General features: G+C 41.5%; 1 protein-coding gene across 1 annotated transcript in view; it reads left to right on the top strand.

Annotated features, from left to right (window-relative positions):
* LOC134454646 (protein Atg16l2-like) overlaps positions 1-17500 on the top strand; it is a 64482-nt gene that overhangs the window by 44634 nt on the left and 2348 nt on the right. The window contains exons 16-17 of the mRNA XM_063205773.1: positions 5444-5491; positions 15036-15137. Coding sequence (XP_063061843.1) covers positions 5444-5491; positions 15036-15137 — 150 coding nt within the window. The remainder of the gene's footprint in view (positions 1-5443; positions 5492-15035; positions 15138-17500) is intronic.

Raw genomic sequence — 17500 nt, 5'->3', positions numbered from 1 at the left:
AATACCATTAATCAATTTTAGCCTAAAACCTCAATATCTCAGCCTCCGAACCACATAAAAACATGAAATATGTTGCATTTGAAAGCTAGAAACTTAATTTTGAGAATGTTTGAGAATGTGTTCATTCAGCTCTAGCATACCCAAATTTTTTAATAAAACAGCTCAAATCTCAAGAACCTTAATACAGCGTACTGTATATTTCACTTCAGGACACAATCGGTTAAATCTGAACAGTAGCAAAGAAACTGTGGTGGACTTTAGAGAACATCTGGGTAGGAAATGCATTTAGCCACAGATCAATAAGCAGAGGGTCTCTAGCATAAATAAATGTGTTTAAATGCCGTAGTGCACACATTACTCAACATGGATTGCAAACCCAGACTACATTTCAGAGTTTTTCTATCCAGACTTATTGAGTGTAATATAGGTGATCAGATTACATCTCAAAAACGTACACTTGTGCTTTATGAGAATATCCTAAGAGGCAACATCAAGACCTGATGTGGGAAGTTCTACACAATCGTTTCGATCTGAAAGACAATCTCACTTGTGATTAGGTCTGGTGTTAACCAGGCAAGGTATGACCTTACATACATTACATTATACTTAGCTGACACCCTTATCCATAGCAACTGACATTCATGATTTACAATGAATTGGTTACAGTCCCTGGAAAAATGTGGGGTTAGGTGACTTGTTCAAGGGCACTTCAGCCGAGGATGGAGGTGTAGAGATAGGTATGGGAGGGATCTTAAGACGACGTCCCTAAACCCACCATAGGCCACAATATTATGTAGCTGAACACTCTATCAAAGCACTTCTTGTCTCCTTGCTTGGACAGCTGTGAGAATAGGAACTCAAAGTATATACTTTGTACGTAATAGCCATTTCACATCTTTAGATTATGGACCCTTCGAATTGTTGAGGTCATGTTGGGTCCGTGTACGGTCCGTGTACTTTTTCGTTCATTCATTATTCTATTTTGGAATGAAATATGAAATTCAAAAAAGGGTGCAACTTCTTGTTTTGATTAAAGCAATACAAGCAGAAATGGCTGTATTTTGTTTTCTGCATGTGTTACTTCATACCATAATAGCATTATAAAAAATGACAAAAGTTTTGATCGTTTTTCAATTTGTGATATTTGGCTATTCGTTTATTGAATTTCATTTGACTGACCCCTCCCCCTCTGTTTACCTGGAAGGAAAGTTTGCCGTCTGAAACGCATCAGAAAAGGTCTAGCTACCAAACGACACACAGAACAGTAGCTGGAGCCAGAGACACAACAGAAAAATAATAGAATGATGAAAAACATTTTTGCGATGTACAGGCTAGTAGGCCTATGCGCAGCACGCGTGATGGTTAGGCCTGTATTGGAGCGTGCGTCCGCCTTATAAAATAGAGGTGAAGTTCCCTTTATGTTATGGACTCAACTTTATAGCCTAAATAAAGGCTAAAGTCTCTGGAATCAATAACCTATTATACCCTTTCACATGTAGTAATATGCATTAGGGAGCAAACGGTCCAAAGCAGTGTTCTCACGCAAACTGTTGCGTATTCTGGCAAGTGTAATGAGCTGAAGCGCGCGCGCTCTCTATACCAAGTTTTACACATGTTGAATACACATTTCACTTTGGTGTATTTGGAACATTAGTGATATTGTTGGAAAGCAATATGTCCGGGTATACACCTAAAGGCTGGAGATGAACTGGGAAACTGATGCTGATCGTAAGAACTGTCAATGTTCTCAATGACAGTTGGTCTACCCCTTCCCATCGAAGATATCTCTCCTGGTCGCACAGCTGCACCTCTGTTGGATTAGAACGCTATAATAGGCTATATGGCCAAATACAATCAAGTCTTAAGACCATGCCTAAGCACATGAAATGTCATTGCGAAGGTTAAATTGGTTGATAAGTTTAAGTCAAAATATAGACAGTAAATCATTCTTCCCCCTCTGGGACGCCCTACTCAATGGCGGTGGGGCGTATGCACATGCTTGTGGCGCTTGCTTGATATGGATAGCCTACGCAACCATCTCATGACACAAATTCCTCGCACAGTCATCACAGATCGACCACATCTTTGAAGTGTAGCAACGTTCTGAATATTGCATCAACAATGCCTGCAAAGTCCGTTTGCCTCCAAAGAAACCATGTAATGAAGGCTCAACCAGCCTTCCAGGATTTACTCTCAGGTCACCCGAATTCTGAATAAACAAAAGACGCAATTCAGAAGGACGTTTTTCTTTATTGCTTTTCTCTCTTTTCTAAGATTCAACGTTTCATTTTCAGTACCTACAAAATATCAAAATATGGCGCTTGGTTCCATTTCACAAGTGATATTCAAGCGTAAATCATCATAAACAAGTCCTTATTCCTTTCTCGTGTGATATCCGAAATAGAATAATGAATGAACGAAAATATACACGGACCGTGTACCATTCGTTCTTTTGTTTTTTGATTCAGAACCAAATAACAAAAAAACGAAAAAACGGCTCGTTATTTCATTATTTTGTTTTAGTGACAAACGAAAAAACTAATTTTGATCTGTATTTCCAAATTTTATTTTCTACTTCATTTTAAAATAACGGCAATTTAAAAAGCCGACGTGCTATTTTTATTTTTTGATATTTTCATTTCTCGGCCTTATGTGCCCCGGAAGTACTTGCCCCTGCCGTTGGCGATGTTGCGAAAGACAGGACGATGTTGCGCCCCACCGCGTTTCTCGTGGCTCTCTGACAGCGCGCACGACTGATAGTTTTAAATGTCGTAGGCCTAGGCTACCCGAAGACCCCAGGTTTTATTAACAGTTTTGTAATAGATAACGACCACCGAACACTGGTGTGGACTTACAGCTTACAGCTATTAGCTAGGCTTATCAGCGAAGCTGTCTTCTGGACCAATGTGGAGACATAGCCTAATGGGATCTGGATTTTTTTAAGGCATCTATTTTCTATGAACCGAAAGGAGCTGGCTTTTGGTGGCAGGTCGCGTCCACCATGGCATTTTGATAGTGTTGTTGTTGGACTCTCGGAAAGAATTGCCCTCTGACACGTTTTCCCCACATCAGTAGCCATCAGATCTAAAGCATTCTTTTGTCATGAACCCTAGAAAATCTCTAGTTAGTTTGCCAAATAAAATCTGTCTTCCTGGCGAATTCATTCCCTTTGTCATTGTCCCTCTTTTCCTGTTAGTATTTTTGACCTGGATATGTTTATCACCGTAATTTGTCTACACAATGCGTGAGCGTAGCACTGGACACAGGCATCTAGCCTATCAAAGGAACGCATCGCGCTCTGCATTCTGCCACTGTGTTCAACGTGTTTTTACACATTCAATTACTCCCACTAAAGGCATCTCGCAAACTCAACGATGAGTGCTGCCAGTGCACATTTCACCTAGCCTATACCACACACGTGGACAGCTCGCAGTGCAATTCAAGGGCTGCCGCTGCACCAGCTGCAAATGCAGGAGAGAATGATCGCACCTAGATCTACTCAGAAATGTAACCTACTGTACTGATGATAGGGGGTGACGTTTTAGCTCATATTTCATTTTCCAGTGTAAAACTGATGCTATTGTTTTTGTGGTAATTGCCTCAATTTATTTTATTATAAACCAGCATTTCGGATGGCCATTTGTGCCATGGCTCGCATTTTTGTTGAAGTTCTGTAACGTGGATTATCTTCAACGTGTATGCTTTTTTTTAGTTTTTTATAATTACGGACAAGGCACATTACTGATTTTTGTGACATTTTGACATTTTTTGGAAGGACTATAATCAAAATAGTCCCGCCGCGTGGATTATTGTTTTGTGACGTGTGGGAGCCTTATGTCGGCAAAGGGTACAACAGTATTGTTTGGTTGTAGCCTTTTGTTTGGTCTCCCCTCATGAAACTGTAATGTGCTTCACACAAGAGTAGTGCCGCCAGACACGTTAGAACTAAAAGAATCTTTGGTGCCGCGATTTCAGCACCATGGACAGAGGGCGCCAGTCCATGCAGGCCCTGGCGCAGACCCTGGCGCGTAGCCTACATAGGTAGACGGATATGAAAGCTTTCAGCTGATAGCCTTCATTTTCATAAAAATATTGCAGTTTGGATTTGTTATAGACTGTGAATTTCACATATGTTACAAAACACCTCTTCTGACAACATCCAGTATGGATTCAGTTATGATTTTAACCTATTTAATCGAGGTCAGCTTTGACTTCCGGGGCACATACGGCCGAGAAATGAAAATATCAAAAATTAAAAATAGCACGTCGAGCTTTTTTTCTTTGCCGTTATTTTGAAATGAAGTAGAAAATAAAATTTGGAAATACAGATCAAAATTTGTTTTTTTGTTTGTCACTAAAACGAAATAATGAAATAACCAGCCGTTTTTTCGTTTTTTGTTATTTGGTTCTGAATCAAAAAACAAAAGAACGAATGGTATACGGACCATGTTGACACCTCTGTTACCACACGGCTAAAACAGCCCGGCTGGATTGTGGTTTTTGTCCCCAGGCTGTTTGCTCTAGATGGGTTATTGACATGCTGCACGAAATGTCTTTTCTTTCATCTTCTATCTGTATTACCCCTGCTAAGGTAGCACGGGCTGATGTTGTTTGTGTGTAATATCTGTCTGCCTGGATGTTGAGCACATCACTCAATCTTTACAGCATGATCACTGCCTTGAGGTAGTTATTTCTTGTTGAAAGAGTGATTCATTGTTACCTTTCAAAATTCCCTCTTGACAAGGTAAAACAGAGAAATGGAAGTACTCAATTAAGAGTACCCATGAGTTCTTGGTTCAGAAAATAAACATTCTACACACACACACACACACGCACACACGCACACACGCACACACACACACACACCACAAACTCAATACACGTAGGTCCTCCTTGAGCACGCTGTTCAAGTTTATTTTCATAGTTGTCTGACCCTTTTGTCCTGAACCTGTGTCCTGAATGTGCGCACCATTACTTTGTCTTTTTCAGAGAAGAAAATTTTAAAAAGTAAACATGTAGCCGTTGCTGACATTCCTGTTAATGATTACTGACAAGTCTCCCAGCAGCAAGACAACCATGATAATAACCAAGACAAAAGGCTTTTCCTCTAGGCTTTTTGCCAACTGCAAAATAGACACAGACACGCTGTTGTCATGCTTAATTAAGTGTGAAAATGTTGATGTTTATATTCTTTCATATAATTTTGCAATGTTGCAATCTTGTATTTGCTGGAATTTTAAGAATAATAGCCTTTGGCATTTCTGCAATTTGTTTCTTCACGCTTTAACCCATGCCCTTGTGAACAGACAGATGATTTTGCCTGGTGTTTTGAGGTCACAATGGATGACTCGTTTATTTTCGGTGGCTCTTGCTGTTCTTAAATGATGGATTGAATGGTTTTAGTGATCCTCGTTCATCTTCTGACCTGCTGTTCTCCTCCTAGGGCGGAAGGCTTCAAGTGTGGCTGTGACAGCACCAAGGCCATCTTCAGGTGAGTGACTGAGTGAGTGAGTCTCCCCACCTCCACCAATTCTTCACCGGGGAGAAAAGCCGTTTTCACTGTGACCTAGCTTGCGCTGTAATAATAACGTTGACAGGGATGTGGCTCATACTCATGCCGATGACACGGGTAATGACGCTGCCTGTCATTACTCATGGTGACAGTAAGTAGTCATAATTGTCATGTTCACTGATATGGCGGTTATGGATAATGATGTCGCTCTGTTCCACAATAGCCACTGGCTGCCATGGCGGCACCATGGTGACAGGAAGTGTCATGCACTGTGATATGGTTATGTCATTGTCATTATTAGGGAGCGAGATGTGAGTGAGGGTTTTTTTTTTTATTCTCATCGTTATATTGTCGTTATAGTAGCCCTCAAGGGGAGACGCAACAAAATGCATACTTATTACATTATAGATGGGTTTACATTCAGGATGGAAATGTCGTATGTGGCCTTAATGTAGAGCTCCAGACATTTGTTTTGTCATGTATATCAAAATAATTACATCACTTCTGTGTGTGTGTGCGTTAATGCGTGCTTGCATGCGTGCGTGCGTATAGATAGATAGATAGAAGGGTAGATACGTACAGAGGTGGAAAGAGTACAGAAAATGTGTACTCAAGTAAAAGTATCTTTACTTTGCCTAAATTCCACTCAAGTACAAGTAAAAGTACCCATCTAAAAATATACTCAAGTAAAAGTAAAAAGTACTTCACTTAAAATGTAATTTGAGTAAAAAGTACTTAGTTACTTTTAAGTAGCTTTCCTCTTGAGAATGTCATGTTTATTTTTCTTGACTATCGTCCTCCATAACCTCTATCTCTTGCTTGGCACCAGCCATCATCCAATACATTGATACAAGATAGTAAAATAGTGGAAATGCTGTGTGCCATCCTGCACAATCTTTCATTTCCGGCGGATTGTGGCATTATTGTGCATGGCATTTTGTCTCTCAGTCAATTTTTTTTACTCAGTACTCAGGCCAGGTTCCAGTGTAATTGAGTAAAGTACTTGGGTCAAAATGTACTCAAGTACAAGTAAAAGTATTAATTTTAAAAATTACAAAGTATTCATAAAAGCTACTCAACACAAGTACAATACTTGATTTGAGTAAATGTAATTAGTTACTTTTCCACCCCTGGATACGTAGGTGTGTGTGTATGAATATAATTCATGAGCTGTGGACTTTATTTAGTGTGTGACAATTCTAGACATTCTACCTTATCTTGATTAAGAAATGAGTGGTCCAATAGTCCCTCTTAACCTTTCAATTTGTCGGTGGGTCTGGGTGCGGTTATCTTCCCAGAAGTGCTTTTCTGCTCCTATTCAAACTCTTACTCCACTCTTCTTCCTCTTGTTTTTCTCTGTCTCTCTCTCTCTCTCTCTCTCTCTCTCTCTCTCTCTCTCTCTCTCTCTCTCTCTCTCTCTCTCTCTCTCTCTCACAGACACACTGACTTTTCTCTCTCTCTCTCTCTCTCTCTCTCTCTCTCTCTCTCTCTCTCTCCTTCCGTCCTGTCCGGCCTTCGTTGTTGTTTTTTAATGACCACTTAGGAGCAGGACATGGCAGGGCATGGGCCAGTGCTCCAGAGGCGATGCTATGGTACAGTGAGTGGAGGACACAAGGTTGACTGGGGGAGGTGGGGGAGACGGCAAGGTCCTAAGTGCCTTATTTAATGCAGCTGGTTTAGCCAGAGTGAAAGTCTGTCTCAAGGTCCGTCTGTTTACCAATCTACAGTATCTCTCTCTCTTCTCGTCTTTTATTATGCATCCCCATTCTCTCTCTCTCTCTCTCTCTCTTTCTCTCTCTCTCTCTCTCTCTCTCTCTCTCTCTCTCTCTCCCTCTCCCTCTCTCTCTCTCTCTCTCTCTCTGGAGCTCATCTATCTAAGAGGCTTCATTGTAACAGCAGCACTTCACTTGCATTTCTGCCATAGATTAGTAACATTTTGTTGTTGTTGTTTTGCTATTTTTCCTCGCTTATTTCTTTTCCCCCCATTGTGGTAATGTTTCCTAATGAGTTGGCCATTTTAGGTCCCATAGTAGGTCGTCATGACAGCACTGCGCCACACCAGTGCGTCATGGGAAATTACTCACTCTGTTAAGTTCATGATGGATAGCAGTGCAGCTCTCCACTCACTTACAAACAGTAACAAACAGACAAACAGAGCCCGCCAATCATTTATACCTACTAGTATTTCCATGTTAAATAAGACAACTGTAACTTAGACTGAATATCACATTGCACTTTGGTACTGAATACTGCACTTTACTGTGTTTAAGGGATTTTTTGTCAACCTGTCTTCTTGTCCTATAGAGGGAGGGGGGTGGGGGTGTTGTGTTTGTCTATTGTGTTCTTGTTTATTGTAATGTCTTTGTAATTGTATCAGATGCACTGAAAATGGCACAGAACAATTTTCCAAAAGGACAAATAAATAATCTATCTATCTATCTATCTATCTATCTATCTATCTATCTATCTATCTATCTATCTATCTATCTATCTATCTATCTATCTATCTATCTATCTATCTATCTATCTATCTATCTATCTATCTATCTATCTATCTATCTATCTATCTATCTATCTATCTATCTTATTATCAAGCAGCTCTCCGTCATCAGACCTGGCATTATACAGTGCTACATCAGTAGTAACCATATTAATGCTCACATGCCCTGTGGCTCTAGCTCAGGGGTCAGGAGCAGTGGCGTAACTATAGCAGGTGCAGCAGGTGCAGTCGCACCGGGGCCCGCAAACGGGCCCTCCGAAATGATTCGCGGGAACCTCCTGTATACGCGTTGATTGCGAGTCGAAGAATGGATACGCAATGCACCCACTGTACTCTTATAACTTGTCCAGACACTATTTATAGACCGTGGCACACTCCCACAAGACGGTGGGAATTTAGAGCAGCCATCAAATCAATTGCAAATGGGCACTTTTAGTTACTATATTGCTACAGGTCATTACATGGGCAGTCAAATTATTCAGACAAATGTTTCAAATTGCAATAAAGGTAACACATGAACGCTATATTTGTGCATTTTATTTTTTACATTGCGGCCAGGAATTGTGGGATATACAGTGCCCTCCATAATTATTGGCACCCCTGGTTGAGATGTGTTAAAAGCCTTGAAATAAATTCAGTGTTTATTGCAGAAGAATACTGTCACACTGAAAATTATAGGAAAATGTAGCCTTCAACTCAAATGAATTGTAAGAAAATAAAAAAATCCCTGACTAAAAAATAATTATTTTTCATTAAATCACCAGTTCCACAATTATTGGCACCCTTAACAATTCCCAGGAAATAAATATAATTGAAGCATTTCTGTCATTTCTACAGTAGTTTACAAAGTTTACCAGAGTATGTAGGAACATTTAATTAGTAATTCATCACTTCCTGTTTCCCTGGGGTATAAATATGACGTGACACCGAGGCCATTTCTCTTATCCACTCTTAAACATGGGAAAGACAAAGGAACACAGCATACAAGTGAGGCAGATGTGCGTCGACCTTCACAGGTCAGGCAGAGGCTACAAGAAGATTGCCACTCAACTGCAGCTGCCCATATCCACTGTGAGAGGAATGATTAAGAAGTTCAAAACAACTGGAACAGTGGTAAACAAGCCTGGACGAGGACCCAAGTTTATTTTGCCACCACGCACAGTGAGGAGGATGGCAAGAGAAATCAAAAGATCTCCAAAGCTCACTGTTACAGAATTACAACAAATGGTAGCATCCTGGGGTCACAAAGTCTCCAAATCAACCATCAGGCGCTGTCTACATGCCAACAAGCTGTTTGGGAGGCATGCACGGAGAAAACCTTTCCTCACTCACAATCATAAACGCAAGCGTCTGGAGTTGGCCAAGCGGTATTGGGGCTTCAACTGGGACCGTGTGCTTTGGTCAGATGAGACCAAGATTGAGCTTTTGGCAACAAACACTCTAAGTGGGTCTGGCGTACCACGAAAGATGTGCATGCTGAAAAGCACCTCATACCCACTGTGAAGTATGGGGGTGGGTCAGTGATGCTGTGGGGCTGTTTCGCTTCCAAAGGCCCTGGGAACCTTGTTAGGGTGCATGGCATCATGAATGTTTTGAAATACCAGGACATTTTAAATCAAAATCTGTTGCCCTCTGCCCGAAAGCTGAAGCTGGGTCGTCACTGGGTCTTTCAGCAAGACAATGACCCTAAACATATGGCCAAATCTACACAGAAATGGTTCACCAGACACAAAATCAAGCTCCTCCCATGGCCATCTCAGTCCCCTGACCTCAACCCCATTAAGAACCTGTGGGGTGAGCTGAAGAGGAGAGTACAGAGGAGAGGACCCAGGTCTCTGGATGATTTAGAGAGATTCTGCAAAGAGGAATGGCTGAAGATCCCTCTTTCTGTCTTTCCCATCTTGTGAAACATTATAGGAGAAGATTAGGTGCTGTTTTGTTGGCAAAAGGGGGTTGTACAAAATATTAACACCAGGGGTGCTAATAATTGTGACACACATTATTTGATGTCAAATAATTATTTCTTTATGTGGGATTTTTTCCCCACTGAATAAATGCACTTGTATTGAAGGTTGGATTTTTCTCTTTTTTTCCATTAAGGTCCCATATTATTTAGAAAAAAAAATAAATAATTGGAAGCTAAAAAACACATCTCAACCAGGGGTGCCAATAATTGTGGAGGGCACTGTATATTTTCATACACTATCATTGGCTGTATGTAAACAGGGAGCGTGAGTCGCCAGTGGTAACGTTCTGTTTGGAATTACCACATGATTGATTCCCTTACCAATTCAAATTAAATGCATGCTGGTCAGTCGAACGTGGCCTTTTGTTCTCATCTATGTTGTAGTAGTATGCGTTGTTGGCTTTCTTGAAGGCGGAATATAAAATGAGTTTAGTCACTTCATTCGCCAAGAATAGAGATGGCTACTGGCTAGCAAGAACATCTTATGGATATTAGACCTCCTTGGATATTATCTAATATTTCGAAGATGCTACGAAGAAGGTAAGGGCAGGTTTCCCAATAATAATGTCCGCCGTGACATTACCGGTATATTGATTTCATATCACTCATCTCCTTCAGGTATTCTCCAATTGTTGTCACATTTATAGTCCAGGGTCTGGCTAAACGAAAGAGGCACATTTTTAACGGTGTCCATTCTAGTTTGTAATCTGTGACAGCGGTATTGCTGTAGTTATTCCCAGCGTTATAAGTTAGTTGTGCTGACTTGCTAACAGCATCTCCACTCCATGTTGCTTTTATCATCTACCGTTTCTCCTGTTAGCATAATATAAGTTAAGTTCTTCTGTTAGCTTGGCTATGTTACGAAGTGGACTCGAGTCGTCAGCTAGGGGAGGGGAGAAATACATCTAAATAAGTGGGCGATTCTGTGTGCGTGTGTAGAGCTCTATCTGTGTTTTACTGGTGGGCTGTCACCAATGTGTTGTCATGGTTGTCTTGGATGTTGTGTTTCCAGTCATGCACCGACTCCATCTTTTCCCATGTTTATGGTAGCCAAGACCGTCTTCCATAACCAGCATTGCATATTGTGCCGTTATTTGGTGATGCCAAAGGACGCAAAACTACTTTGCAATGGCACCTTGTGTATGTGGGGTAGTGGAAGGTTGAAATCATTATGAAGGCATATCCTGTTGATTGTGCTATCTATCTTTTAAGTCCTTAGTGTTATTTTTTTATGAAGTTTAAAGTAAACTGGGGTGCTTAAGATCAGCAGGGTTGTCTCCCTCGTCTGTGTAGCCTGCTGTCAGCAGGCACCATGCGCTCGCAAGCACACACGCACATACTGCTACTGTCTCCTGTCCCCTGTCCCTGTCCCTGTCTCAACCGGTCTCTAGACACATTCCGAAAGCCTTTCTTTGCGTTTGTCCTGTTATTTTGGGACAGATAACTTAAATACTCTATGATGTAAATGTGCACATCGTTGCAGCATTCGCTATGATATTGCAATTGCAAAGAATATAGCCCCCCCTTTCACCGGTAATGGCAAGATAAAATATCCTAAATAAAATTAGCACAACCTCCGAGGGCCCGTGCTGGATACTCGCACCGGGGCCCGTGACCGAGTTGTTACGCCACTGGTCAGGAACCTATGGCTAGGGAGCCATATGTGGCTCTTTTGGCAACTGTACCTGGCTCTTACTTACCAAGGGTTGTCATCTGTCCCTTGAAATACGGAATCGTCCGTATTTATAAATAAAAGTATGCGTTCCATATTGAGCAGAAATGGGACATGGGATGTTAAAATTCGTTAAAATGCTGAAAATTACATCCAAGAAATGCAAACAACCCCGCCATAATGAAGTTGACAGTAATGGCATACTTACCTGTTATCAATAAAACTTAACCACTTGACGGTACACTCTAAAATTGTTGGGCTTAATTGAAATACATGCTCTTAATTGTACTCTGTGTTTTTAAAAGGGTATGGCTCCCACAAAAAAAATATTTTTAGAAAATTGGCTTTTACAGCTCTCACCACCAAAAAGGGTCCTGACCCCTGCTCTAGCTTGTGCTACAACAGCTAATAAATAACCAGGAATAGCAAATGAGTTGGATTCTAGCAGACATCAAGATGACTGACATGAAGAAAGGATAGAAAAACTGTCAATGAATCCAAAAACAAACTACTGGCGATGATAGTTGTACATCGTACCCCTGGGGGTGCGCGGCCTGCCACAAGGGGGTGCGCGAGCTGAATAGAGTACTGGCTGTGTTTTTGTACAGAATTAATGAACATTACATGTTGTTTGGTGAATTATATGCTGGAAGTATCCATCTTTAAGTGTCATTTATAACTCCTAGACTTGTCATGCAACAAGTTCCATTATAATGATGGCAGAAAAAAACGTCAGGTCTATTGGAAATTAGTTTTGCTCAAAATGTGCGGTTGTGCAACATTCGCTTAGGGGGTGCGCGAACCACACTGAAATGTAAAAGGGGGTGCGCAGGGAAAAAAGTTTGGGAACCACTGGTATATCGTATCATTCATTAAGGCCTTGGCACAAAACAATGAGGGCTCTGTGTGCTACAAACATGCCTGCAGACTCGTATTTGCATTGTTTCGAGAGGCATTTATGTCACCTTCTTTAGATGTCAGTGAAGGTAGCAATGGCATACTGTACTTCTCACTGCATCACTCAGCGAAGTCAATGCTCGGTGAATGTGCTCACAAGTCACAAGATGTCAGTGAAAGTAGCAGTGGCATACTTCTCCCCGCATCAGCAAAGTCGACGCTCATACCAAATGCTCTCTGAAGTACAAAGACACATGATGAGAACAGGTCCCTTTGATCTGTCTTTGTTGCCGTTTCTCTTCTCAGATCTTTGAGCAGCAGCAGAACTTCATCTCCATCTATGGTGATTGCTCGCTGCTTTTTGACAGTTTTGCTTCTGACAGTTACTGGTTACGAGATGATGCAGGTGACCTGGCGTATGTGAAGTCACTCGTCTTGAGTTCACGTTTCATCCTTTATTTATTAAATTTCTCAGTGCCAGGTCTGTCTGATTTCTTTAGTCAAGTAAAGCCGAATGCTTTTAGTGGTCTGCCAGATGCATTTTCTTAAAGGTCACCGGCGAGCTCACCATGGAGGGGTTCGGTGTTTGCTGTTCGCGCGCACTGCATGCATCCCTCGTCTCCTATGCCATATCTTTTTATGTCAAGAAAGATCTGTGCAGACGTCTGTAAGTGGGCAGAAATGTTGAATTACTAAAAGCTTCTGACGATGACGTAACTCGGGGAACGAGTTATATCATAAGGAAGTATCAGAAATAAGTTGGTAATAACTGATAGTTTTCAAAGAGACGGATGATTGGAGGCGAAAGGAGCATGTTTTTTTTTCTTCTCTTTTCTTGTACATCACAGTCTTTCTAGATCCCCAACCACGGCATACACTCAGTTGTTGCCATAGCAACTGAAGGCAACCCAGAATGCCCCCCACAACCCCTCTCACACACAAACACACATTTAGTTTTTTTTTCCCTCCTCAATTGGTCTGTAACTAAAGAGGGAGATCGAGAGAGCAGAGCAGAGGAGAACCAAGCGGGGGTTGGGCTTTGAGGGAGACAAGAGGAAAAGATGGAGAGAAGCCGAATAGACAAGAGAAGAACGACAGAAGAAAAGATGGTTAGCAGTGATTCTGGCAGCCATTACCTGGAACTCAATGTCTCATATGCAGGGCCTCCCAGGCAGCTAAATAGGGGCTAGGCGCCAATTGTCACCCATCACCTACCCCCATCTGTTGCCCCTGACCCCCTTTCTCCCCTCCAGACTGGCACCCCGTGGCTCAATCTGCCCCCTCTGCTAGCAAGCCTGGTGCCCATCCCAGAGTGCCACCATCACCAGATTACGAGAGGCTTGAGAGTCTGTGCTGCAGTTCAGGCCCTTGGAGTCTGCACCTGGCACCAGGACTGGCACCACTGGCAACAGCCTGGCACCAGTGTTGCCAGATTGGGCGGCTACCTGCTCAATTGGGCTACTTGGGATGGCCGTCTGCGGGTAAAAACGGGAAAGAATGTCCATTTGACTTTTTTTTTCTTCAGTTTTGTGCCCACAGAAATCAATGCAATTTGATGAAATTAGGCGGAATTTAGCGCATTTTTGCGGTTTTTGAGAACCTTTTCGGCAGGATTTGATCAGACACATCTGGCAACACTGCCTGGCAACAGGACTTGTTTACTGTAGTGTCGGTGTCCTAGGATTACACCATGTATGATGTGCTTTCACTGGCGTAAGGTTGACATGACGAACAGAGAAATCATTGTCTTTGGAGTGTTTTCAGGGAGGGCACGTTTACAGCAAAACCTATTCAGTGATGCTGAGCGCTCAATACTTTTGAATAGAGCCTTCTCTGTGCCCATGAAAAGAAACGAAGACTCGAACAATAGAAGAAAGTGATGTCGTCATAAACGCCTCATTACCTCCTCTGTGCACTGTACCTAAACTCTATTACCTTTTCCAACATCTGTCTGTCTGCTGGTCTCGGTCTTTCTCTCTCTTTGAAGTTGGACGTTAATTTACACTTCCTGTTACATTGATTAATCAACATTTTTTTAAACTGTTGATTAATCAATGTAATACATGTAATCCTTGGTTTAGGTATGGACAGTGTAAGTGCATAATATTACATATAATATTTATATAATATTAATAGAAGGCATACTTCCTTGGCTCCAACACATGTAGATATATGTAGATCCAACACAGTGCCATACAAATAAAGTGTTATTGCTATTTCTAGTGTTGTATTTTACCCTCAACATTTTGTTTGATTGTTCTTATATTCAGGGCTCTAAATTAACACCAGGCAACAGGCCAAATGCTGGTGAAATTTCAGTAGAAAAGATGGTAGAAAAGATCAAATTACTTATCGCCTTGACCCATCAGTGAGTGTGTTGAAAATGGTTTTAAAAAATCAAACTAGCCATTTTGGGCATTTAATTTAGGGCCCTGCTAAGTATATTCATTCAATTCTTCCCCTTTCTGTTCCCTGTTGCTCTGTGCAGTCCTGATGGCAGCTACCTGGCAGCTGGCTCTGCAGATGGAGCCGTGTACATCTGGAATGTTCACACTGGCGATCTGGAGAAGCGCCTCCCTGACATGCACAGGTAAGCTACAGTACTCTACTCCACAACCACCCTGTTAAAATGGGAAGGTTTCTTCAAAGAACCCTCAGCCGGTTTGTGGGGGAACCCAAAAGTTCCTTGAGGAACCTCAAAGGTGCTCTGAAGAACCTAGATGTTCTTGGAAGAACGCCGGGATACCGCAGATCCAGGTGACATCAGCAAACAGTTAAAATTGTGGTTATTAGATTCTCAATGCTGTCAACATAATTTCCCATAGTTAGGCTAATACTGGCAGCTGTTCTTTAACTTATTTGGGTATTTTATCTTGTAACTGTATTTTGTATTTATTTTTTAAACTGTGTGACATATCACACAACTGTGTACTATAACTGTGTATTTTTAGTTTTGTTTTAACCTGTTTTTTTTTTAAGGAACATCAAACCTGTCAAGGGACAAAAGATGGAAATTAGCCTCATGGCTATAATCTTGTGTATTTAGCATTTTTGTTTAAATGCTGGTAATATATGCTGTCCCTTTTTAAATAAATAAACCTGAAACCTGAACCTGAATCAGGCAAACGCCCCCTGTAGGACACCAGTAGAGGTTGAGAATGAATGAAGTTCCCTTGACGTTGTAGATGGCAGTAGCGCAGTGATTCTCAAAGTTTTTCAGACTGAGGACCACTTTGTCCCCCCAGAAATGTTCAGGGACCACCTGTCAACAGAACTGACATTTGACGGGTGCCAATTTGACACTGCTCATTTCGAGGCAGCTCACTTACTTTTTATTCACATTTACAAGCCTGTGAATTGTGTTGAAAATATGACTTCAGCTATATTTAGCTTTGTAATTATGTTACAAATATAGCCTACTGCTAGCTTGTCTTGGAAAAGTAGAAATCCCCTCGCGGACCACCTGAGCTCTGCCGCGGACCACCAGTGGTCCCCGGACCACACTTTGAGAATCACTGCAGTAGCGCATCATATGCAAGCCGCAACCAAATGCCACAGAAAAAGGAGGAGGAGAGGATCACGTCCCCTTAAGACAGTGTTTCCCAACCAGGGGTACGTGTACCACTAGGGGTACGCGAGCACACTGCAGGGGGGGGTACTTGGAAAAATGTTATTTTAATATAAAATGAATGGGGCAGTCACATAAGGACAGAGAAAGCGATATAGAACATGAATTAGGGGGTACCCATGGCACAACTAAGAGGTTTAGGGGGTACGTGACACAAAAAAGGTTGGGAAACACTGCCTTAAGAGACCGGACTTGAGCACACTCCTTTGCATTGGTGACGCATGTTTAAATCCTCTCATATAGTGAGTCCTCTTGGATGGGATTCTGGGGTGATTTTTCTAGGTATGCATGCATTTGTCTTTCTGATGGGTGGATACTTGACTGACACTATTGGGCCTGCCTTCAGTCACTGTTTGAATTCGTCACATTAACGTCACATTGACTTTTCAGTGTTTCCCTGACATAAAGCTGTACTGAGAAACATTATTGACAGGAAGTACTACTATGGTAACAATAGCTGGAGTACCCCTTTCTCAATTTTAAAGTGATATTACATGACAAAATATCACATTACATGCACACTCATTAAGTGCTTTTACCCAAAGTGTCTTTATAACTGAGGCCATAAATCAAACTGGAAAATAGTAAGCTGCTCGCATGCTTACTACAAGTCTGTTTCAGCAAAACAACCAATTAGCACTGATGCTACTGTAGTTCAGAGGCCACTGCCGCGAATAGAAGGTACTTATGCCATACCACTATGATGCTAAGGGGCTTCATATCTGTCTGCGTGCGTACTGTAGGTAGCAGCAGCTACTGGGACAGGGGATGGCTAATCTAGTTTTAAAAAAATGAAATATAAATAAAATAAAAAAACACACACACATTCAGCCCCTGTTCTGAGACAAGCTAGGTTTTTTTTTGCTGCCATGTGGCTGATTTTCACTAATTTGTGTTTTTTTCTCTCTTTTTTGCAGTGTTAATTCTTACAGTTATTCTTACACTGATTATGCGTATAGTGTTGATTTAACATCATCTTGGATGTATTTGGTCCCAGAGAGCTCTCTCAGTCTTGAATTAACACCGTAGTTATTACTGTGTACAATGAAAGAAAGCTAATTATGTTTCGACTGTGGGAATACAGCAGGTGGTAGGTCACGTTAAGTGCTGTGATCAGTGCTGATATTAATCTGTATTACCATGTGTGTTGGTACAATTATACTAAGTACAATTTATGAAATGATTAAATAAATATCACATACTGTAGGCTTTGCAGTGATGTGTGGGTTCGCTAAGGTGATTTTGAGGCAGGACATGAGTATTTTAAGGCATGTATCTATCTTCAAGATGTGCTAGAGGTGCCCAAATCTGCTTGTAATTTTTGT

Source organism: Engraulis encrasicolus, chromosome 8 (genome assembly GCF_034702125.1).
Source record: "Engraulis encrasicolus isolate BLACKSEA-1 chromosome 8, IST_EnEncr_1.0, whole genome shotgun sequence".
Taxonomy (NCBI): domain Eukaryota; kingdom Metazoa; phylum Chordata; class Actinopteri; order Clupeiformes; family Engraulidae; genus Engraulis; species Engraulis encrasicolus.
This window is presented reverse-complemented; position numbering and strand designations above follow the sequence as displayed.